This window comes from Brassica napus, chromosome C5 (genome assembly GCF_020379485.1).
Source record: "Brassica napus cultivar Da-Ae chromosome C5, Da-Ae, whole genome shotgun sequence".
NCBI classification, from domain to species: Eukaryota; Viridiplantae; Streptophyta; class Magnoliopsida; order Brassicales; family Brassicaceae; genus Brassica; species Brassica napus.
Window position 1 is genome coordinate 38,871,497 of NC_063448.1, and position 23,214 is coordinate 38,894,710.

Sequence of the window (23,214 nt, forward strand, 5' to 3'; positions counted from 1 at the left end):
TATGTTTACACTAACCACTTTTACCATCATCTTTAATGAAGGGTAAAAGACATTTATAACCCTTTAATTAACTTTAACAAAAAAAACATAAGGTTAACTAATCTAAACTTAAAACATCAACTCTAAAACGTAAATCATCAACTCTAAACCCTAAACCATGAAACATCAACTCTAAACACTAAACCCGAAACATCAACTCTAAACTCTAAACCCTAAACCTTCAAATCTAAACCCTAAAACATCAAATGTAAACCCTAAACCCTATATCTAAACTTAAAACATCAACCCTAAACCCTGAAACATCAACTCTAAACCCTAAACCCCGAAACATCAACCTTCAACTCTAAACCCTAAAACATCAACTCTAAACCCTAAACTTCAATCCTAAACCCTAAACCATCAACACTAAACCCTAAACTATCAACACTAAACCCTAAAAAATAAACTCTAAACCCTAAACCCTAAAACATCAACTCTAAACCCTAAACGTAAACCTACCCTAAAACCCTAAACCTTCAACTCTAAACCCTAAACCTTAAAACCCTAGAGTTGATGTTTTAGGGTTTAGATTTGAAGGTTTAGGGGTTTAGGGTTTACGTTTAGGGTTTAGAGTTGACGTTTTAGGGTTTAGATTTGAAGGTTTAGGGTTTTAGGGTTTAGGTTTCAAATTTCAGAAAAATATAGGGTTTAGGGTTTACGTTTAGGGTTTAGAATTTATGTTTTAGGGTTTAGATTTGAAGGTTTAGAGTTTAGGGTTTAGAGTTGATGTTTCGGGGTTTAGGGTTTAGAGTTGATGTTTCAGGGTTTAGGGTTCGTATTTATAAAAAATATATTGAGTTTAGAATTGATGGTTTAGGGTTTACGGTTCGTATTTCAAAAAAAAATATAGGGTTTAGGATTGATGGTTTACGGTTTAGAGTTGAGTTTTAGGGTTTAGGATTTGAATTTCAAAATAGTATAATTCGAAAAAAAATAAAAAACTTATGTTTTATTTATTTAAATATTTATTTATTTTATATATAAAAAAAACAATAGAGTATTTTGCCATTTAGTGAAAATGTATTTTTGAAAATGGTGACTAAACATCAAATTTCCCCAATAAAAAACCATTTCAATTACATAACTACATAAAAAACCATTAACACAATAGATCATATCAACAATATTTACGTTTAATTTCTTACTAATCATTATACATTTCATAATTTACAACCATTTTTTTAAACAACAGAAGGATAATATTTGGTTAGATTTGATGTTTTAGGCTTTGGAATTTCTATATTTAATTTGTCAAAATATACAAAATTTTATAATTTGATTGAAAAAAAATTAATTGGAAAAATTAGTTTATCTAAACTTTTATAAATGAAAATTATATGTTACTAAACAGTTTCTTATTAAAAGTAAATATCACAAAAATGTTTCAAAACCTTTTTTATAGCGTAATAAAAATGAACCGCATAATCAAACTTTGTTATTAATATTTATACAGTTAAAACAAGGGTAGTTCAGTAAATAAAGGAACTCCCTTATCTCATTTCAGATCCTCCTTTCTAGCTACCGCCTATTCATAAAAAAGAGAGAGAAAGACGCAATCTTTTCTCTGTATCTTACAGGTTTCCTTCTCTCCTCTTCTCCACTTTCTAATTAAAATCTGTATCATTCAATCGCAAAGATTCGATCTTTCTTTCAATGAAATAAACAAAGATTCTGATTATAAAAACCGAACCTTTAATTCATCTTGGTTTCGTAATCTCTTCTTTTATGGTTTTGATTCCTTCGAATCGATCACATTTTCTATTCCCGAGTCTGATCCTATCGCTTCTCATCATTCTAACAATCGAGAAACCCGACTCGGAAGCCATGAGAGTCCACCCAATCCCCAGAAACCTTAATAACAACAACAGCTTGATCCACCACCATCACCATCGTCGTAACCCGACCCGAGAACCCGGAAAGAATCTGCGTCGCTTACCGCATATCTTCAACCGCGTTCTTGAGCTTCCTTTAAGGTCCGAAGCAGACGTTGCGGTGGAAGAGAGAACCGATTGTTTCAGATTCGTGGCGGAGACGGAGGGTGTCTGCAACGGCGGAGAGATGAGGGCTTACGTGGTGGATATCCATCCGGGTATAACCAAGATCGTTGTGAGGACAAATGGGTTGTCTTTGGGGTTGTCGTTGGAGGTCGACATGTGGCGTTTTAGGCTTCCGGAGACTACAAGGCCTGAGCTTGTTACGGTGGTTTGTATTGATGGGGTTTTGATTGTTAGGTGCCGAAGATGGTTCCAGAGGAGGAAGATGGTGGTTTTGGACAAGGTATGGGAAGTGGGAGGCTTGTTCTTGTTCAGTAATGCTTTGGAAAAAAATACAGTTTGGTTGTGTAATGATGGCGTCTTTAAAAAGATTTGCTTTTGAATGTTTGTTAGTTCTGATTTTCAAGAAACGTGAGAGCAGAAGAACAAAACATCTAATCTTCCTCGTTTCTTTCATATATTGTTGTTAGCCTTCTTTTTTGTTGGCAATTTAGTTGAAATAAAAATAAAAAGACAGGTTGAGACTTTGGTTGATCACTCTCATCATTCTGTGCAATGTAACCTCCAACTTGAAGAGAAGTTCAATATTGTCAGTGAAGGAAGATACTCTGTAAAACCAGAAACGTTTTGAAACGTTTTGTGTCATTCAATGGACAAAAAGGTATTATTGGTGCATTGTGTATAATACATTCTGCCTCTTGCATTTGATTTGCACCCGACTTGGGACGTAAGAGCACACAAGCCTTCGGCAAAGAGTTTCTCCGACGTCCACTTGTCTAACGTCTCCAGCCCGTCCAATAATGTTAAAAAATTTGCTCAACGTTTCACCATCATCATTGCAATCTTTTTCAAAAACATGGCGACTTTCTCCGACTAGTTAGTAAAGAAAACTTATCTAAAAACTAAAATGGCGACTCTGGTCCCAAATCCAGTGTCAGGAGCTTGCTCCACTGAGAATTCTTGGGCTCAATTTTAGTCATACTCCATACCACACTCCGTCTTGTTGTATAAAGCAGCAAGCTCTCTTCCCTAACACAGGATAGCTGCACCAAGCCATTCCAAGCACTAAAGGGCAGGCAGGCGCTTAAGCGGCCCAAATAGCTCTTTCCACAGTACATTCAACATAAGACTAAAACTCCAAGCCTAAAACAGGTTCAGGATTAAACCCCACAAATAGAAAAAACCGCTATATAATAATACAACAAGACAGGCTTAAAGGTAAGATAGTCAAAAGGCCACACTTGAGGCCAGATCTGATTTCATCAGAGGAAGAAGCCTTTAAGAGGAGTGAACTTAGAGAGGATCTCTTCTTCACACTTAAGCGCATTATCCTTCTTACATTCCCATTCATGCTTCTTCGAGTTAGCTGACTGAACTTCCTGCACCACTTTAGGTATCGAGTTCGCCACCATCTTCTGCCCATAGCTAAGATCAACCTTCTCCTTCTCCTTGCTCCCTACGTACCTCTTCAGCTCATTCCGCCTAGCTTGAAGCTGACCGATCTGGTCATCAATCTGGCGAATCGCCTCAGAGTTCTCATCTACTTCCACCTGTATACTCCCTAGTTTGTGCCTCAGATCGCTGTACTCGTATTTAAGCGACGCTACTTTAGCTTTGTTGAGCTCAAGCGCAGAGAAGAACCAGTCTGCTTCTTCAATCACACTCTTGTTCTCCTGGAAGACTTCACTGAACGTTGGAATCTCTTCTATAAGCTTCAACCTCACTATCTCTTCAGCGGAGAGGTTCGGATCTTTCCTCAATTTAGTTGCTAACGCTGCTATCTCTGCAGCGTCCTTGGAGACGAACAGAGTGGGGAGGTCTTTCTCAAGGAGAGAGGAGATCTTCATTCTAGCTTCAGCCCATTCGTAGTCTCTCATTGGAGAGCTTGCAGTGACGAGAACAGAGGAAGACTCTCTCGCAGCATCTTCTTGACTCTCATGAAGAAGGTTCTCAAGAGAGTTTAGGTAGCTGTCGAACTCTATAGGGTCCACATCGATAGGCTCGTGTGAGACAGCGAGGACACCGTTCATAGGAGAGACGTAGATGTGAGGGATAGAAACATCTTCTTCTTCCTCAAAGTTAGCTCTGCGTTTCTTTCTCCTGCCGCTAGTGTTTGGTTCACCTTCCTTGTTGAGGTTGTTTAAGTCCACAGCGCCACCGTTCTGGTGGTTAGAAGAGCGTCTTCCGGATTGACGAGATGGTTTTGGTTTGGTGGAGGATTGAGTTCCAGTGGCGGGAGTTGTGGCTCCTTTCTTCTTCTTGTTGCCACTACCTCGTGGAGTTGCTTTAGGTTTAGGTTCTTCCACAGGGTGGTCATACGTAGGCATTGGATTCCTCTTCCTCTGGCTGTACCTGGAGTTTCCTTCTTTAGCATTCTCATCATTTGGAGCAGTAGCTTCAGTCTGTACTTCCTTCGGTGTCTCCTCGAAAAGAGACGCAGCATCAACTACAACAGAAGAAAAGTTGTTACAAACATGAACTTTATATGCTGATCAAGAACATCAGTATCTTACCTTTGTTGGCAGGCTGGAAGAGAGCAGGGATCTTCCAGCTAAATGATGCAAAGAAAGCATCAGCATCCATACCAGGGAAATTCGTTTGGATGTAACGAGCGAGAGTGGGTTTGCTTGCGAAAGACTTTGGCACATTCTTCTGTTGAAGCCTCTGAGGGAGAATCAAGAACCTGTCTTGATGAAACCCAGTAGCAGTCACTCTCCTACCAACTCTCCAAGTCCAAACATCACCGGGGCTGGGCCAATCAACAGGGGCGTAAGGCAGACCTTGACCAGTTGAAAACTGTGCGATAGCTGGGAGTTGGTTGAGATCGGTTTCCCCATGAGTGAAGGAGCTGTTGTGGTCTACGCTTCTCTTTCCATTTTCTTTGGCTTGAAAGGACTCTGGCTCTTCTCTGTTGAAACCGTTGCTCCAGAAGTCGTCCTTCTCTTGCTGAGTGGCAACTGCAGATCAATTGGTGACAGCTTGTCTTGTGGGAAGGCTGTTAAAGGGTGAGGTCGGGGGTTCGAATCTTACCAACAACCTAATTATGGGGCAGGTAGTTCCCATAATGGAGGGGTTGGGGTCGGTGCGCTGCAGCGCTGTCAGCCTGGGTCCCACGGGGCGGGTTGTTACAAAAACGGAGCAGACATTCCCACCACTCTAAACCCTAATTTCCTTCATGCACAAGAGAATCCAGTTAAGCATAATTCGGAAATAAAAGTTATATACTTGTTTGTGTGATATTGTGAAGAACGAACGTTTTTTGGAGGCAGATCTAAAGCTTATCTCGGTCCTCTCTGTCTCCGTTTCCTCTGATTTATCTGTTCACCATGGAGAGGAGAGATGTGGTTTAGACGTTTAGTCTTCAAGCTGAACTGCAACTAATAATCAAAGAGAATTGACAATTATGCCATTGATGTGGGTTCTGTCCTTTTCTCGAAATTGAAAAAAAAATCTTTGCCTTTGATGTCAACTATGGTATTGCACCCAGTTTCTTTGGTCAGGTTTAAGTCTTTTGTTTGTACAGTTTCTAGTGCCAAGTATTTTTTCTTTTTTTTAGAAAAAAGATACAACGAAGAAAACTTTATAGCTTTATTAAAAATAAATAAACGAAGCCATTTTTTGCTGAATGGGTGTGTAAATAGATGAGTTATATGAATATGGATCATTATGGGTTAATTAATATGCCATTTCTTTGAAGGAAAAAAAAAACTAAAAATAGGCCATTTTCTGGTCCCGTCAGATGATGATAAATGCTATAGGTATCATCCAAAAATACAAGACGTTCTATTAGTTTCAGATTAATTTCCAAAATTTATAAGAATTATTAGTTGGCCAGAGAGAGTATTTTGTTCTTTTTTATATAGACTAGATTCCTTTTCAAAAATATTTAAAGTTTAATTTACATTATTTTATACCAAAAATCACAAATATGGTTAAGAATTGGTACATTTTATTTGTGATTTTTTGACAATATTAAATAGATTGATTTATTGCTCATAGTTAACAGATTTGTTTGATTGGTTTTCAGTTCATATTAATGTATAGTATTATATTTGGTGAGTGTATATATGTTGTGTTGTTCTAATATTTGAGTTTTCATGTTAAAACAATACTATTCAAATTCATGACTTTTAACGATTAAATGTATGTTTTGTTGTTTTCTCTCGTATACGTACAAATTATATTATTTTTTTATTGAAAATTTTGTTTATTGATCATAGGCATATTAATATAAAAAAATTTTATCTCAAAATTTTACAGCATTTGTTTTTGTATACTGACATTTTTTTCATATTTTCAGTACCTAGTTATACAAATAATACGTACGTGTGTTTTTTAGAAAAAGTTTTGATCCCGCAAGCTTGAGCAAAACTCTTCATCATGTCAGCTCATCCATGTTTTCCTATAACCTTAGTTTCATTAGATGCCTCGTTAGAACCCTTTACATATCCACATATGGTTTTACCTATTAATTATATAAAAGAGATTACATTGGACTGAAAATGAATATGTTTATTTGTGTACGTGCAAATCTTACCTAAAAAGTAAGGTGCAATTTTATTGGTTGTATACAAAATATGTCTTGAAATCGTAACATAACTATCTTATCTATTAAAATCAAAACAAAATAGTAAAGCTTCAATTCTTCAATACACACAACCTAATTACATATCTGATTGATGCCTTGAGCTAGACTCATACGAAGAAACACCATGTCATAAATATGCGTAGAAACTTGATTTGCTTTGACGGAGATTTGTCAGTGAACATAAGTCCAAGTGTAATTACTTGCTTAATTCCCCCCAACGTTCTCTCTTCAATTTTCATATTCTCATCAACCACTCTCTCTTTAAGTTATCCGACCATAAACTCTTATTTACTCAACATACCTCCTTTCTGGATCTTCTTGTTCCTCACCAGGTTTTAGATTTGTAATCCTTTCCAAGATAAACAATCCAAAGTTAAATATATCTGTAGATGATAACACAAACAAAAACACACGTAACTTGAAATTTTTGTATTTTATATTTTCGAAGAAAGATCCATTACTTGATGAGTAGGTTTCATCTCCAATCTTGAATTGAGAAATCAATGATTCTTGATCATCATCGATAACAAAACACTACTTGCATTCAGATCAAATATAATCTCAGGCCATTGTTTGAATAGATAAAACAAACCTTCTACAACTCCTATAACCACTCCTAATCTTCTTCTCCATGACGAAGCCAATGAAGAATTGAGCGTAAGTCTCTAATATTTTCTCCACTGGTCGATTCTGCGACCAAAGCGATCAAGTTACCGCTAAAAATCTTACCAAATTCTTGTGACTTAGCTTAAAAACACACGCCTTTTCTTTTTCGAAACCATCTTTATATATACCTAATCTGTCCCGTTTCTTAACGTTCCTCTGTAGTCTGTAGATATCCGCTCCATTGCTCTTCCTCACAATTTTATGTTCCCAGAACTCATTTGTCACTGCATCGAGCATAGGCGGATGTGAATTTGAGGCTTCTCCGACATGTTCGTGGTAAGCAATCATGTCTTTTTGAGAAATAATCATCCTAAGCAACAGCAAAACATAGATGTCATAAGAAGATTAGAAACTTACGAACCTTTGCTTCCTATCAGTTTTAGAGACTCCATCTATCTTTAAATCAAGCTTAAGTAGGTGTCTTTATCTATTTAAGAAATGAGAATCTGAACGTAGAGTTAATCATGATTTAAATGGAGAAAAAATATAAGTAAGTACCTACTACACGTTTCACTGAGTTTTCGGTAGAACTCGCCAGCTGGGAACTCTTAGAATGTTGTGGGAAAAGGGAACATGAGAGAGCCGATGTGGATGATGATCACTAAAGAAATCGACTGTCACGTACTTGGTTCCGATAAGGATGCCTCATTTGGAATTATTGCAAGCTTCCCAAAAATGGATTAGCCTAAACATCAACTTGGAATCTCTTGGTCCTGCTGAAACAAAAGTGGAGAATGGCATGTATTGGACGGTGGCGACTGCCGTTTGATTTGCCATAGTGCTGGGATGCGTTTGCTGAGGAAGAGATTGTTGGGTTGGGATATATATATAGTCTCAATAGGGAAAGGAGAGAGATGAGTTGCATTTCATTTAAGTGATTAATTAAGGGATCTTCAAGAGGTATAGATATAATTGAGTAAAAGGAGGGATGTGGAGAGTTACACTCCGATTTATCTGGAGGATAGCTTTGATTCATCATTGTTGCCGTCGCAGGCGTTATACAGAGGAGATGGGAAGACGATGAGTTTTGGAGGGTCTCTAGATGTCGTGACAACTTAAGTTAGATGAAGAGGAAAGTAAAATAAACTGGTCATTAAAATTAATGGGCCTATTACGTAGCACATATTCGTGGCCCAACAGCTTAACATCCTTGATGACATGGACAAATGATTGGTTATGAATATTTTGTCCTATGTGGCACACCTAGAATTGCTTCAATTTAGTTCCTTTTATATAGTAGAGATTTATGTATATTCAGAGCATCTCCAAAAATGAACTCTATTTTGAAGTTTCCGAAACTCTATATTTGAAGTTTAAAGGTGTTCTTCTCCAAAATCAAAACTTCAAACTCAACTTCAAAACTATTTGTATTTTATAATATGGACCTTATATTTGCTATAACTAATTTGAATTCATAAAACTTTTGTAAATAACTAACACATATATAAACATATTACAATAATATTAATAAATAAAATATTCTATAAAATTTTAAATAAAAATAACTTAATTAATATTAAACTTCAAACAAAATACCATATTATTCCATAAAATGATTTTCGTAATGCGTATATGATCTATTAATGCATTTCGAAGTAAAAATGGCTCTCCTCATTTTTACTTTGTAGATTCCGAGCTAAAAGTTGTTGAAATCGGGTGATATTGATACTTGTAAATACATAAGATCGGAACAAGAAAGTAAAAGAGAAACATAAAATATTGCTAAAAGACTAATTTCTTTTTGATGATATTAATACTCGTGAATATACTCGATATGAACAATAAAGAATTGTACAAAAAAGACATCAAAAACAACAACAACAACTATCTTCAGTATAACAAACAAAATTGGACAATATTTGAAAATTTGAAGGTTTCGGATCAAACTTACCTGACTATTAGTGCTGTTGTAATATTTAAATTTTTGTAATAGTTATGTCTTCATGTAAAAAAATCTTTTTTGTTAAGTTTCTTTTGTATATTATTGTTGTCTAAATCTAATTTAAAATATTTTAAATCTTATTTTAAAGTTATATTCAATTTTATATGTAAAATTTAAAATTTGTAAACAAAAATAAAAATATATATGAGATATAACTTTTTAAGGATTAAAACAATAAACAAGAAAATATTTATGAATCATAAAGATGATGTGTGATTGTATGGACGAAAATGCAAATTAAAATATAAAACTTCAAATATAGAGTTTCACTCTTCAAAACTTCAAATTTGAAGTTTTGAAGTTCCTTTCTGGAGAGCAAAAAACTTCATATTTGAAGTTATAGAGTGTCTTTTGGAGATGCTCTTAGAATAAGTATATTCAAACACCTTCAATGGCTATAATGTTATAGAAAAATAACGTAAAAATCATGATGAAAAAAGAGAGTTGTTATTCATACACAAACACAACTCTAGCTAATACAAACCTAATTTCATTATCCCTTCTTACCACCATCGGTGATCCACCGCTGAGCTTCTTTCTGGTGAGAATCAGCTGAGAGACCCATCTCTTGCGCTTTCTTCCGATCCCTTATCTGAGGACTCTTCTGTTCTAAAAAATTCAAGTGAATCAGCTGCATACTAGGTGAATGTCTTACATATTCCACATTCTGGATGATCAATCAACGTGTACTTGAGTTCTTCAACATGTCATATGGAATGCATGTGGATGATTTGTTTGATGCTTATTTCTTTTTTAGAGTCCACCAGCCACTTCTCTTCCGGAAAGTTTAACTGTTCCAGTTTGGATGGTCTTTTAAAACATTTAAACCTGCCTTAACTCTGTACTAGGAATGATGCATACTGATTTAGTATTAGGAGAATCCATGCTCATGAATTGCTCTTTTCGCTCGTGTAATTGAGGGACAGGAGAGAAAAAGACTGAATTTTGTGAACGAGAAAGAAAGAGAAAAATGACAAAAAAAAGAGAAGATCCATATTTTAATGGGTAAGGGTGGATAGTCCAACTATATCTGGGTGGAATGTAATTTCTCTGATTCATTAAACCCCTTCATGTCTTTTCATACGTTTTGGATTTGAGAGAAAATGAAAACCCAATTAAATTGTTTTGGGGGAAGCCATTTACGCCCAGATTAGGGTTGAATGAATATCTATGAAGAAGAGCCGAAGAAATAGGGATGCGTTTGCTGGGGGAGATAGCTGCGCGTGAAGGAGAGAAATTGGGCGAAAATGTCATTTCCGAAAGTGGTGGAAACAAATCGCAGGACTCAATCTGGTGGTGCTGAAAATGCACTTGCTAAGATTGAAACGGGAAAGAGAAAGCATGTTGTTGATTTAGGAGCTGAAGAAAAGTCCAAGAAGAAGAAGAAGAAGAAACCAATTGTGGTTCCAGAGCTTAAAGATAACAACTTGAGCTCTGAAAAGAAGAAAAGGAAGAAGAAGCCAAATGTAGATCCAGAAGCTGCAGGAAACAACAAGGAAAGAATGAAAGATGCAAAGGAGAATCAAAGAGTGGATTCAGAGGCTGCAGAAAACAACAATGACGCCACACCATATGGAAAGGAGAAGGAAAAAGGTAACCAAGTTGAGCTGGTGAGGGGCAAACGGTTTACAAAGGAAGAAGACGAGCTAATCAAGAAATCTGTATTAGGATACGTAGAAGCCCATGTTTTAGGAGACCAAGGGGTTAACATGGTTATGAACTGCAGATCACACCCACAAATTAAAGGCTGTTGGAAAGAAATCACACATTGTTTGCCTTGGAGGCCATATTGCGCTGTGTAATGTCGTGATCATAGTTTATTTGAACAAGGATCAAAGGGGATATGGATTAAAGAGGATTTTGAACTCGTCAAAAAGCATCAAAAGAAACACGGGAACCATTGGAAAACTCTTGCTGATGTGATGGGTAAAAACATGAGATATGTGAGGGACGCTTGGAGGAGAATGAAATTCGCGTCAAAGAAAAATGGACGTTGGTCGAGAGAGGAGTATCAAAACTTGTTTGATCTTGTTAACAAAGACCTTAGAATGAAAGCATTCCAAAAGAAGCGCTCACAACATGGGATGCTCCGAGATAACATCCCTTGGATGTCCATAAGCAACCAGCTCGGAACAAGGGAGAACACCACCTGCTGCCGTAAATGGTATGATCAGTTGACATCACCAATGGTGGCAAAGGGGATATGGGCTAATGTTGATGACTATATGCTCTTGGACGAGCTTACGAATCTGGATGCTGCTTGTGTCGACGACGTGGATTGGGATGATCTTCTGGACAATCGAGATGGAGATGCTTGTAGGAGTCGGTGGAACCAGATGGTGCGTCATATCGGTTTACCTGGAACCAAAACATTTGCAGAACAAGTTGAGATTGTTTCTCAAAGGTATTGCCCTGACATAACTGAAGACAGACAAGATTTCGACAACAGGCCCTATGAAGATTAATGAGAGGAGATCAACGATATCTTATATTTGATAGGAGTTGGGTGTTTAAGTATCGAGGATATTTTATAACTGTTTGGAACCTTGATTTTGTATTATTCTGAACATGTATTTAAGGGTAAGAAGAAAAAAAGAATGACTCAGAATCACAAGTCTGTCACACCTAAATGTCGGCAGAGACAGGTAGGTGTTGTTGTTTGGACCTTTTGTTGCAGAGTTCTTTTACATTAACAATAGTGAGCTGGCATGTTTTGTTTGAATACTCTATGTTTTCTTGTAGTGAAAGGATAATCAAACCATTTTATACCTTATAAGATGAATGAAATACAAAGAATCACAGTAAGACTCATACATAAGGCGAAACTGTTTATCAGAATTACGAATGCTTACATTTCAAGTAAACATAAACTTGGATTCATCCGCCAAATTTTCATATTTGTATCTTACATTAGACAAAAAGGACAATCAAATAGTCCACCAAAACTAATTAATCCATTCAAACCGTAGATATCTTTGGCTTAATGACTCCCATGCAAACCATGAAGTATCAGCAATTGTTCAGCTACCTAACCAATCAGACGATCACAAATTAAATTTACAAGTAAATAGTTACATTTAAAATAAAACTAATGAAAATAGAGACCTCTTCAATGCTGCCATCTTCCATCTCTGTGTTGAAAGAAAGAAGCAAGCTCTCATGTAGAAAACTCTCTATTTCATCCACCGTTATCACTGCTTATAATTAGGGTTGTCAATTGGTTGGGTGCCATGGGTGTGACCCAGTCCAGACTGTGTTGGGCAGGTAATGGGTATGTCCATGTATTTCATGGTCCAGTTGGGCTGAACACCAAGTTGGGCTAATCCAATTGCATAGTGGGTTAACCCATTACTTAAAAAAATAGGTTTTTTAATATTGGGGGAAAATTGAAAAATCAGTTATACAATTCATTCGCGATTTTGTGACTTGATTTCTCCGGCCTGAACCAGATTTCTCCATTATATAAAGGACAATTCTCCTAAATAGACTATTTTCAAGTTTTGATCATAAAAATAGATCACAAGGAGGAAAATGACCAAAATGTTTCATTTAATAGGCAAAAGGACCCTAATACTCTAGATATATAAAAAAAATTAGAAATAATTAAAAATTAAAAAAATTAATTTTTTAATAGTTTTAGATTATATGTTTTCAAATTCGAACTTTTTTATAAAAACCTTTTCTTAAAAAAAAATTTCGAATTTTTTTTTTTTTATTTTTTTCAAATTTTCTTTTTGTAATTCGAAAATACTTTTTGAAACTATTTTAAAAATTTTTATTTTCAAATTTTAAATATTTATTTTTATTTTATAAAATTTTAAATCTAAATCCCAAATCACTACCCCTTAATTCTAAACCGTAAGGTTTAGATTAGTTAACCCTAGAGGTATAAGTGTATATTTACCTCTTTAATGAAACATTTTGGTCATTTTGATCCTTAAAGTATATATTTGTTACAAAAAAATTTTTATTGCTATCCTAGGGTATTTTCCTTATATAAAACAGAGTTATAATTTTTTTTATATAAAACAGAGAGTTATAATTATTTTTTTACATAAAACACAGTTATCAAAAATTAAAGTCTATTGAATTTATTTTACATCACATTTGTATTCATAATTTTTCAACGACATTAAAATTGTACTTAGATTGAGCTTAAACAGATTTACTTATAATTGGGCGGATTTGGACCGTCCAGCTGGATTACAGGTGAAGTTGGGTTTGACTGTTATTGAATGTGGCCTAAATATGAGCGTGAGTGTTTTGGATCAAGAAAAATATATGCCCAACTGGACACACCCATCTGGCTGTTGGGCCGCCCAGTTGACATCCTACTTATAATCATAACTTCTATCAATATATCTCGAACATTTGAAGAACAATCGAAAGAAGGAAAAAGCAAAAACGAACCATTTGGCTGAGACAAGAGATGAAAAAGATCGTGAACAAGCTCTTGAGATTTCTCGAGAGAATCATGGCCTCCCCACTTATTCTTCACGGCCATCTGAAGCCCGCCCCACCGGGAAAGAAGCTCGCCGATGCCTCTCCGGAGATCAGAGTCCTCGTCGCAGGCCATAGGACGCACGTGCTTGTGATGACACGTGGCCGAGAGCACGTGAGCGTTGACCGTTTTACTACCGGCTCCCATATCTCTGGCCGGAGAACCGAAAGGGTCTCTTTCCTGGCCAAAGACAAAAGGTTCTTCCGCCTTGTTGCTCCGTGTTTAGCGGAGAACAGATGCCGGAAGATTTTGCTTATGGGGGAACACAAAGAGAAGAAAATTGAAAAGTCTAATGAAACGTTGTGTTGTTGTATAGATGTTTTCCTGAAATGGAAAAGACCAAAAAAGGAGAGAGATACGACAAGCTATGGCCTAGGGAGAGTTGTTTGAGTTTGCCAAACCGACAAATATTTGTTTTTTGACTTCAGACATATTGGTTGACTTCTGTTTCAACCTTTTCTTGTTGTGATCTTGTCTTCAATGGGAGAACGTGTCCGTTCTTGGAACGACACACTTGTTAATAATGTTGGAAGATTGCAAGAATAGGTTATAGTAGTTCTCAATCGGTCTGATTCATCATCTATGCTTTGTCATCATGCTATAACCTTGGAAACTTGACACGTGTATCCCATAGGCTTGTCATTGACAAGTGTCATAGTCTTACAGTGTTAGTCCCACAACTCCTGTGCCTCTTTTTAAACTCCCTTCTATCTACGAGCTGTTGTAACTTGTAGCACACAAACAGAAGATCGGAGAGAGAGATGAGCCAACAAGAGCAACCACGTAGGCCACAAGAGCCGGTGAAATACGGAGACGTTTTCGAGGTCTCCGGGGAGCTAGCTGATAAGACCATAGCGCCTGAGGATGCAAACATGATGCAAGCAGCCGAGACGCGCGTCTTCGGACACACTCAAAAAGGAGGTACAGCCGCCGTCATGCAGTCTGCAGCCACTGCCAACAAACGTGGTGGCTTCGTCCAACAAGGTGACGCAACCGACGTCGCGGCTGAACATGGCGTCACCGTGGCGCAAACAGACGTCCCTGGTGCACGTGTCACTACAGAATTCGTCGGTGGACAGGTCACAAGGGATCATTTTGAGGACTATTATATTTTTTTCATTTTCTTATGTTACGATGAAGGTTGTTTATTGTTAGGTCGTTGGACAACACGTGGAGCCGATGCCTGTGGGGACTACGGCGGCTACAGACGCTGAAACGTTGGGATTGAATTTGCAAAGTGCGATAACAATAGGAGAAGCATTGGAGGCAGCTGTACAAACCGCTGGAAACAAACCGGTGGACCAGAGCGATGCAGCAGCGATCCAAGCGGCGGAGGTTAGAGCTTCTGGAACCAGCGTCATTGCTCCTGGTGGTATCGCCGCTTCAGCTCAATCCGCAGCGAATCACAACGCTACTGTGGACCGTGACGAGGACAAAATCAAGCTCGTTGATGTTTTAGCGGTTAAACCTCAAATATTCAAAACATTTTAAAGTGTCTGAATTTTCTAAACGGTGTGTAAATGTTTTTGAGCTGGATTTGTAGGGTGCTACGGGGAAGCTACAGGCGGATAAAGCCGTGACGAGGCAGGATGCAGAGGGTGTGGTGAGCGCTGAGCTGAGGAACAACCCTAACTTGACTACTCATCCAGGTGGTGTGGCAGCTTCTGTTACAGCCGCGGCTAGGCTTAACGAGAAGGCGGATATATGAGGAAGATGGTTGTTAATAAAACTTCTCTTAAGGAAGGAACTTGTGATGCAAAATCGTCTTTAAGGTTTTTATGTTTTGGTTCTGTTGTTCGAAAAGGTTCAAAGATAATGTTAAAGGTTCCAAACATGGAGACTTTCATGTTGAAACTAAAGTTTCTCTATAACTCGAAATCTATAAGCAAAAACTGGTCTATAAATGGCACTTCTCCAGTCTACTGAGTTTTGTAACATGCCAAAACATTGTTCTGTTCTCCAGAGAAACGTAGCAAAACACCATTAAAAGAAGATACAAAGAGTAAAGGGAGAAACTTTCACTGGCTGGAACTGGCAGCAGCAGCGCCAACAAGAACACCTTGAGCGTTACCTTCCTTTTTCTTATCACCTTCTTCCTTATTAGAATCGTCCTGCTTCCTAAGCCTGATCTGATACTTAGCTTCAAACTCAGTCATATCTTTCTTCTTCTTCTCCAACGTCTCGTAAAGCTTCCTCACAACCTCCTCGAGGCCTTCCTTGTTGCGCTGGACAGCAGGGAGCACCTCTCTGATGGTTCTCTCCACAAGAACGCCTCCTATCATGCGGAAGCACTTCCTAGACTGGTCGAGAGGCTGAATAGCGTTGATGACGAGAGAGTGCTCGCTGACTTGCATCTCGAGATCGGTTATGTTGGAATAGATCTGGCTCAGCTCTGATCTCATTGCCTCGTAGATGTTCAGAACTGCTTGCTCGTTCGGTGGTTCTCTCAAGCCGCCGCCACCGCCGCCACCGCTCGCCATTGCTTCACTACTATTATATCAAGATCAAGATCAAGATCACACCATCCTATGGAATCAGTTCAAGAACATGACAAGTAATACTAATGCATCTGCATCGAACTCAAATCATATAACATATGCACACAATAAATCCATCAGAAAGCATCTAAAATTTATTTATGCAAACAGAAGCAATCTACATCCAAATAATAAATACATATACTTCTATCCTAAAGCTCGAAACTAGGGTTTCGACGCCACTGATTTCAACTGGATTCCATATCTAGGAGCTGTTTGGTTTAGTTCGACTAGTCTAGGTTTGATTTTCTGAGAACATCGAAGAGCTTGGTATTGAACTAGATCCTGGTTTACTTTTGAGATCGATATCAGATACAAACCTTGTCGGCACTAGAAAGTAAAAAAAAAAAGAAGGATTAAAAAGATAACAGGAAACTTACCTTTTAGAAACGAAACCACAGGAGGAAGATCGTAGAAGCTTTGCTAAAGGGAAGAGCAGATCGAGAGAGAAGTCGGCGCAGAGAGTGAGGAAGAAGAAGAACAAGCCCGGGCTGGGTTTACTACATAAATTGAACCGGTTTTAAGACTTAAAATCGTATCGGTTTTGTGATACTATGATTAAGCAAACCGGTTAATGAATGACAAGGACTTTTATGCTATATATATTTTTGATCAGTAAACTATTTTATTATATTATTTTATTTACTCTCAAAGTATAATTTGTCAAAAATTTTTTAAAAAATTTCCTCTCTAAATTGTCATCCAGTGTTATAAAATATTACAAAATATTTTAAAATGTGAAGAAAAAAGTAAACAAAACTTCAGTAGATTTAATATGCAATAACTTTCTTAATCAATATATCAACAACACAAATATTAATTTACCTTTACTTATGAAAAAAAATTGAACCAAAGTGAAGATAGTTTTCCAACGTGTAATAGTATATCATCATAAGTATTATATCATCATAAATATTTGTTGGGTTGGATTATGATATATATACACACACACACACATATATATATATATATATATATATTAAAAAATATTTTTTTTATTTATATATTTGAAGAAAATTTAATTTAAATGCATATTATGATGTCAAATTAAACCATTTACCTAAATAAATTATAATATATCATAGTTTTTAAAAACAATAATATATCTTGCTTTTTCTTGTATATAATTTTTCACAGAAATGATCATTAGGTAGATGTAACAATTAGAAGTCGGATTTGCTTTAACTTCCACATTTGCAGAGAGAATAGGATACAATGGTTTTGAGCTTCCGCATGTGTAAATGATCTTACAAAATTTTATGTATTAAAGATACTTTATTTTACTTTTTAATACTGACATATAGTCAAACAGATTCATAATCTGAAATTTCTCTATTATATTATTAATATTGGGGGTAGTTGAAACTATATATTATATTTAGTTAAATATTTTTTTATTTCAAACGAATAATAGTATACTTTTCACTAACTTGAATGAGTCAACGATTATGATTAAATTCAAGAAATAATTTTGGTAGATGATGGAAGCAAACGTGATTGTCCAAAAGCGGCCAGCGAAGGAGTTGGCAACAAAGGATCTGAGGAGAGAGGAGTGAGGTGTGAGACTCAAAGTGAACTATTAGTTATAGAGCTATAAGTTCAAAACGAATTGATACCGATGATGAACGGCATAGTAATCAAATCCTCCCTTTGGTCTACTTCGTTTCCCATGAAACTGTTTCTGTTCTTCACTGATATTGTTCTCTGCACCTTAAGTTGTCGATTGTTTGAGGAAAGTCAAAGCTCATTTTTGACTTCCTTGAAAAAGTGGTGACATCAAGCTTCCACGTGGTAGGATAGTGTCCGTCCGGAACCCCTTCAGTAGCCTGCAAGAAATATGAAATATGTATTACAAATTAATAAGGCCAGGAAATCACTACAAGAAAAATGAGTTTTATTAGCGGACTAAAAACACTATATAACGATACGATAGCGGTTTTAGAAGCGTTGTATCATCGCCCGTCATAGTAGGTCAAGCACTTTAGATAGCGCTTTTTAAGACTGCTATCGTATCTTCCTTAACAATAGCGCTTTAATATCTGCGATTAAATATTATTTAATAGCGTCTCATTAATGCTATTAGTTAAAAGTATTAACAACGTTTTCGATATGTTATTGTTAAAACTACTATAGCAGTTAAATAAGTGTGATTTATCATCTATATATATTCTATTTATTTATTTTTAATTTTATATATTATTATATTTATTTCCTTAACTTGAAACATATTATATTATTGCACATAAACTTCAAATGTTCAACATAAACACATTCTTACATAAGTTGTTCATAGTACTAACATCAAGAGATCAAAAGCAACATAATTGTCTCAGATAAAAACAAGCTTATCATTTGGCCAAGCCACACTGCTTCCTACTGCATCACCTATGAATTCAATTTCAGAGTTTGGCCTCCACACGCGTGCCCCATCGAACTCTGAAACCTCTACCCAGACCTTAGAAGCATTTGGACCTAAAGGGACGAAATGCACCTTCTGTGCTGGATCAGTTGAGAACACACGACCTAAAGCAACTCTTTGTCCAGAGTTAGCACAGTCCAAGAGAGCACATTTCTATTTACCACCTTTGCTGCTACTACCACTGCTGTTACTACCACTCTAAAACCAAAAAATGACACACATTCATTGCAATATCAGCACGGAATACATTACAATATCTATTCTCATTCTCATTTAACGAATTTCATACACTAAATCTCACTTTGTTCACTAAGAACCTACATGTTTCAGAAAATAACCAGATTTGATTTCTTGGTTGATTCAGTAGGCGAATGTGGATCAGGTAGTCGTAGCTTATCTATAGGCCATGCAATTGTCCCATCTACTGCATCACCCATCTTTGTCACTTCTGTCGTAGGTCTCCTGATAAATGCATCAGACATAACAACCCTTTCAACTTTAACAACTGCAGCATTCGGTCCAAGCGGAATTTGGTTGACGAGTTCAGTAGGATCAGTCGACAACAATACACCCTCAGCAATCAACTCATCTTGTGCTTTCCAGTAATCAAATATTTGAACTTTTCCTACAGAGTCACTCTCAGGCTGAAGCATACAAACATGCGACGCACCTTTTCAGTAACAGCTTGCGAATTCATTGTAAGGGATAACCTGAAACAAAACCCAAACTTATCATTACTCATATACTAGAACACCCTCACAATCATTCCTAACACAAAAACTCTCGTCATCAGATGATTGATCTCCTAGATCTTCTTCAGGCTCGACTGTTAATAGCGCAGAACATATATCCTCTTCTGTCTCTAACTCATGGTATCCTCTCGGTGGTGCTCTCATAACAACGTACCAAGGTGAGCTCTCATCCTCTCTAGAGTAAAAAATCTGTTTAGCTTGTGATGGCATAATGCAAGGATCATTTACAAATGATGACTGGTTCATATGGAGATTCACAAGTGTGAAACCGTCTTCCTCTTTAACTCATTTCCCTTTATGCTCCCAACCACACTTAAACAGAGGCACTTGAAACATGTGGTAGTCGATCAATATGATCTCCTTTATCACTCCATAGTAAGCTACGATGTCTGCCATTTGCTTCGAATCTTTGGCACTTGCTCTGCACATGGAAAATGCTTCATTTGTAACCCCACTATTCTGAGTTTTCCGCTTAACATCGTCTGTATGGTATCGATGTCCATTAATTATAAATCCCTTGTAGGTGTGTGCAATATTTCTTGGTCCAAAAGCAAGCCACCTCAGCTTTTGTGAATGGTCCTTCGAGTTATTTGGTAGCTAACAAGAAAAAACATATATCAATATCATAATAGCTTCAAAATTTATAAAACAGGCATAAGGATATCTAACCTTTGATTTGATCCACGTTGAAAACCTTTCTGTATGCCGTTTCCATAATATGGTTTCATTTCTAGCGCAACTTGCATCAGTAGCTTGCAGTTCTTCTAAATGCATCATGTACTTTCATTAAGTTAGTAACTGATAAACGAGAAACATTCAATAATCAAATTGCATAACACTTACTCTACGTAAGGATCCATCACTGTAGTATTCATGAGAATATACCGATGAGCTATATCTCTCTCCTTATCTGTAAGTGACACTTCTGTACCTTTATGCAGTGGTCGGCCTTCTAGTACATTTTCAGTTGCCTCAACATCTTCACTTCTTGTCATTGCTTCTTCAACTGGAACATAATTCTTTAGGAACTCCATACAAAATGCAAGGCATTCACCTGCTAAATAACCCTCGGCCATACAAGCTTCAGGTCTTGTAAAATTCTTGACATAAGCCTTTAGTGTCTTCATATACCACTACAAGAAAACAGCGATATTCTGACGGACATTCCGACGGAAAATGAAATCCTCGGAATATACCGAGGAATTTCCGAGGAAATTCCGAGGAAACACAAAATTGGGTTTCCTCGGAATTTCCTCGGAATATACCGACGGAATTCCGAGGAAACTACAGTCCGTCGGAATATTCCGAGGAAATTCCGAGGAAAACTGTGTTCCTCGGAAAAAACCGATGAATTCCGAGGAAATATTATAGTCGTTGGAGAGCCGTTGGGGGATTTTACAAAATTCCGAGGAAATTCCGACGAACTAGTTTTGTCCGTCGGAATTCCGTCGGAATTTCCTCGGTATGTCGGCAGGATTTAAACTATAAATACAAGCATTCCTCTTCCTCTTCATTCACTTCATATCTTCATCCTCCCTCTTACTCTATTTACACACGAATTTGATTCATAAAAAATATGTCTTCTTCAAATTATTTTCGTTCTTGGATCGATCGACCTCATTTGGATCCGAACACGAGATTGCTTACGGAAGAATACCAACGAGGTATAACTGAATTCATGGGGTTAGTTCACCGACAACCGGAAGCAAAAACAGGTATGTTAAGATGTCCTTGCTCTAATTGTAAAAATAGAAAGGTTATTAAAGAGTGGGATGTTTGGACTCATCTATATTTGAGTGGGTTTACACGAAGTTACAAAATTTGGTATCATCATGGGGAAACTGATTATGAACATGGTAGTACTAGTGAACCTCAGCCAGCGGTTAGATTAGAAGAACCAATTAGAACGGATGTAGATTATGGTGTAGGTACTGAGCAGATGGTAAATGATCATTTTAGAGGGGAAGATTTACCCAATGCAGAAGCTAGGAGATTTTATGATATGTTGGATGCTGGAAAGCAACCATTGTACGAAGGTTGCAGAGATGGTCATTCAGCTTTATCATCTGCTACAAGATTGATGGGCATTAAAACAGATTATAATTTGGCTGAAGACTGTGTGGATGCGATTGCTGATTTTGTAAAAGGTATTCTACCCGAGGATAATGTAGCTCCTGGTTCATACTACGAGGTTCAGAAACTCGTAGCTGGTCTTGGTTTATCGTATCAGGTAATAGATGTATGCAGCGACAACTGCATGATTTATTGGAGGGTGGATGAACAGCGGGTTACATGCAAATTTTGTGGAAAGCCTCGTTATAAAGATACAAGTGGAAGAGTTCCAGTGCCATATAAAAGGATGTGGTATTTACCTTTGACGGAAAGGTTGCAGAGGTTGTATCTGTCTGAACGCACAGCGCAACCAATGAGATGGCATGCGGAGCACTCAACAGATGGTGAGATCAGACATCCTTCAGATGCAAAAGCGTGGAAGCATTTCCAATCAAAGTATCCCGACTTTGCGTATGAGAGAAGAAATGTCTACCTTGGATTATGTACTGATGGTTTCAGTCCGTTTGGCAAGAGTGGAAGACAGTATTCTCTATGGCCCGTCATTCTTACACCATACAACCTCCCCCCAAACTTGTGCTTGCGACGAGAGTTTTTGTTTCTCTCGATTCTCGTTCCCGGACCAGAGCATCCTAAGAGATCACTTGATGTGTTTCTTCAGCCACTAATATATGAGTTGCAACAACTATGGGCTCAAGGTGCTGAAACATACGATGTTTCGTGTAAAGAAAACTTTCAAATGCGGGCAGTACTAATGTGGACAATAAGTGATTTTCCAGCATATGGTATGTTGTCTGGATGGACAACGCATGGAAGGCTATCATGTCCATATTGTCAAGATAACACTGATGCTTTCCAACTAAAGCACGGAAGGAAAACGTGTTGGTTTGACTGTCACAGGAGATTCCTACCACCTGATCATCCATATCGTAGGAGTAGGAATTTGTTTACGAAGAACAAGAGGGTGTTTGACAGTCCACCTCCGGAAATTTGTGGGAAAGATTTGAAGATACAACTAAGAGATTTTGGTGCAGAAAGGACGCCAGAAGTCGGTGGACATGAGCGTTTTCCGGTAGATGCTGTTGGAGAACTACATAACTGGCACAAAAAAAGTATTTTCTGGGATCTGCCATACTGGGAGGATCATCTGCTAAGGCATAATTTAGATGTCATGCATATTGAGAAGAACTTTTTTGACAATCTCATGAACACGATCCTTAATGTTCAAGGTAAAACAAAGGATAATTTGAAGTCAAGACTGGATTTAGTCGATATATGTGCTCGTTCAGAACTTCATGTTGATGAGAATGGTAGGGCTCCTTTTCCCATATACCGACTTGATGCAGCGGGAAAAGATGCGTTCTTTGATTGGATTTCAAACGATGTGGAATTTCCAGACGGTTACGCATCAAATTTGCGTAACTGTATCGACAGAAAGGAAGGAAAGTTTACTGGCTTGAAAAGCCACGATTGCCATGTAATGATGCAGCGCCTCCTTCCGTTCGCCTTCAAGGAAATATTACCACGAAATGTTCATGAAGCAATTGCAGGGATAAGTGGTTTCTTCCGCGATTTATGCACGAGATCAGTGACTCTTGAAGGTATTGAAAATTTGAAGACTAACATAGCCGTGATTCAGTGCAACCTTGAGAAGATATTTCCTCCCTCATTTTTTGATGTTATGGAGCATCTTGTTATTCACCTGG

At 37.3% G+C, this 23,214-nt stretch overlaps 4 protein-coding genes and 1 pseudogene across 8 annotated transcripts; 2 read left to right on the forward strand and 3 right to left on the reverse strand.

Moving 5' to 3' along the window:
• The first annotated feature begins 1,515 nt into the window (after positions 1-1,515).
• Positions 1,516-2,560, forward strand: LOC106388229 (annotated as a pseudogene).
• A 539-nt stretch (positions 2,561-3,099) lies between these two features.
• Positions 3,100-5,510, reverse strand: LOC125587712. 2 transcript variants are annotated; one of them, XM_048758730.1, is made up of 3 exons: positions 5,288-5,510; positions 4,547-5,204; positions 3,100-4,479 (listed from the first exon to the last, which is right to left on the reverse strand). In XM_048758730.1, exons 2-3 carry the CDS (start codon positions 4,614-4,616, stop codon positions 3,296-3,298), a joined length of 1,254 nt encoding a protein of 417 aa, XP_048614687.1. In that variant the 5' UTR covers positions 4,617-5,204; positions 5,288-5,510; the 3' UTR covers positions 3,100-3,295. The 2 variants fall into 2 exon arrangements, with proteins under 2 accessions (XP_048614687.1, XP_048614688.1); XM_048758731.1 differs by having other exon boundaries at positions 4,547-5,196; positions 5,288-5,509.
• Positions 5,511-12,044: 6,534 nt separating this feature from the next.
• On the reverse strand, positions 12,045-14,096 carry LOC106388234 (pre-rRNA-processing protein TSR2 homolog). Its single transcript, XM_013828265.3, has 3 exons — positions 13,640-14,096; positions 12,335-12,423; positions 12,045-12,257 (listed from the first exon to the last, which is right to left on the reverse strand). Exons 1-3 carry the CDS (start codon positions 13,875-13,877, stop codon positions 12,210-12,212), a joined length of 375 nt encoding a protein of 124 aa, XP_013683719.1. The 5' UTR covers positions 13,878-14,096; the 3' UTR covers positions 12,045-12,209.
• A 346-nt stretch (positions 14,097-14,442) lies between these two features.
• LOC106388231 (late embryogenesis abundant protein 31) lies at positions 14,443-15,579 on the forward strand. The gene is made up of 3 exons (XM_022694621.2): positions 14,443-14,809; positions 14,886-15,191; positions 15,274-15,579. The coding sequence occupies exons 1-3, from the start codon at positions 14,492-14,494 to the stop codon at positions 15,436-15,438; spliced, it is 789 nt and encodes a 262-aa protein (XP_022550342.1). The 5' UTR covers positions 14,443-14,491; the 3' UTR covers positions 15,439-15,579.
• A 33-nt stretch (positions 15,580-15,612) lies between these two features.
• On the reverse strand, positions 15,613-16,817 carry LOC106388232 (probable prefoldin subunit 2). 4 transcript variants are annotated; one of them, XM_013828261.3, is made up of 2 exons: positions 16,648-16,817; positions 15,613-16,220 (listed from the first exon to the last, which is right to left on the reverse strand). In XM_013828261.3, exon 2 carries the CDS (start codon positions 16,208-16,210, stop codon positions 15,749-15,751), a length of 462 nt encoding a protein of 153 aa, XP_013683715.1. In that variant the 5' UTR covers positions 16,211-16,220; positions 16,648-16,817; the 3' UTR covers positions 15,613-15,748. The 4 variants fall into 4 exon arrangements, with proteins under 4 accessions (XP_013683715.1, XP_013683716.1, XP_022550343.1 ...); XM_013828262.3 differs by having other exon boundaries at positions 15,613-16,217; positions 16,648-16,796; XM_022694622.2 differs by having other exon boundaries at positions 15,613-16,256; positions 16,648-16,757.
• Between the last annotated feature and the right edge of the window lie 6,397 nt (positions 16,818-23,214).

Coding starts and splice junctions, on each gene's coding strand:
- LOC125587712 (XM_048758730.1), bottom strand. CDS start 4,616: ATGGATGCTGATGCTTTCTTTGCATCATTTAGCTGGAAGATCCCTGCT. Junction 4,480..4,546: donor CTTCCAGCCTGCCAACAAAG/GTAAGATACTGA, acceptor CTTCTGTTGTAG/TTGATGCTGCGTCTCTTTTC.
- LOC106388232 (XM_013828261.3), bottom strand. CDS start 16,210: ATGGCGAGCGGTGGCGGCGGTGGCGGCGGCTTGAGAGAACCACCGAAC.
- LOC106388234 (XM_013828265.3), bottom strand. CDS start 13,877: ATGGGAGCCGGTAGTAAAACGGTCAACGCTCACGTGCTCTCGGCCACG. Junction 12,424..13,639: donor TCTCTTGTCTCAGCCAAATG/GTTCGTTTTTGC, acceptor AATTATAAGCAG/TGATAACGGTGGATGAAATA. Junction 12,258..12,334: donor AAGATGGCAGCATTGAAGAG/GTCTCTATTTTC, acceptor CTGATTGGTTAG/GTAGCTGAACAATTGCTGAT.
- LOC106388231 (XM_022694621.2), top strand. CDS start 14,492: ATGAGCCAACAAGAGCAACCACGTAGGCCACAAGAGCCGGTGAAATAC. Junction 14,810..14,885: donor CAGAATTCGTCGGTGGACAG/GTCACAAGGGAT, acceptor GTTTATTGTTAG/GTCGTTGGACAACACGTGGA. Junction 15,192..15,273: donor AGCTCGTTGATGTTTTAGCG/GTTAAACCTCAA, acceptor CTGGATTTGTAG/GGTGCTACGGGGAAGCTACA.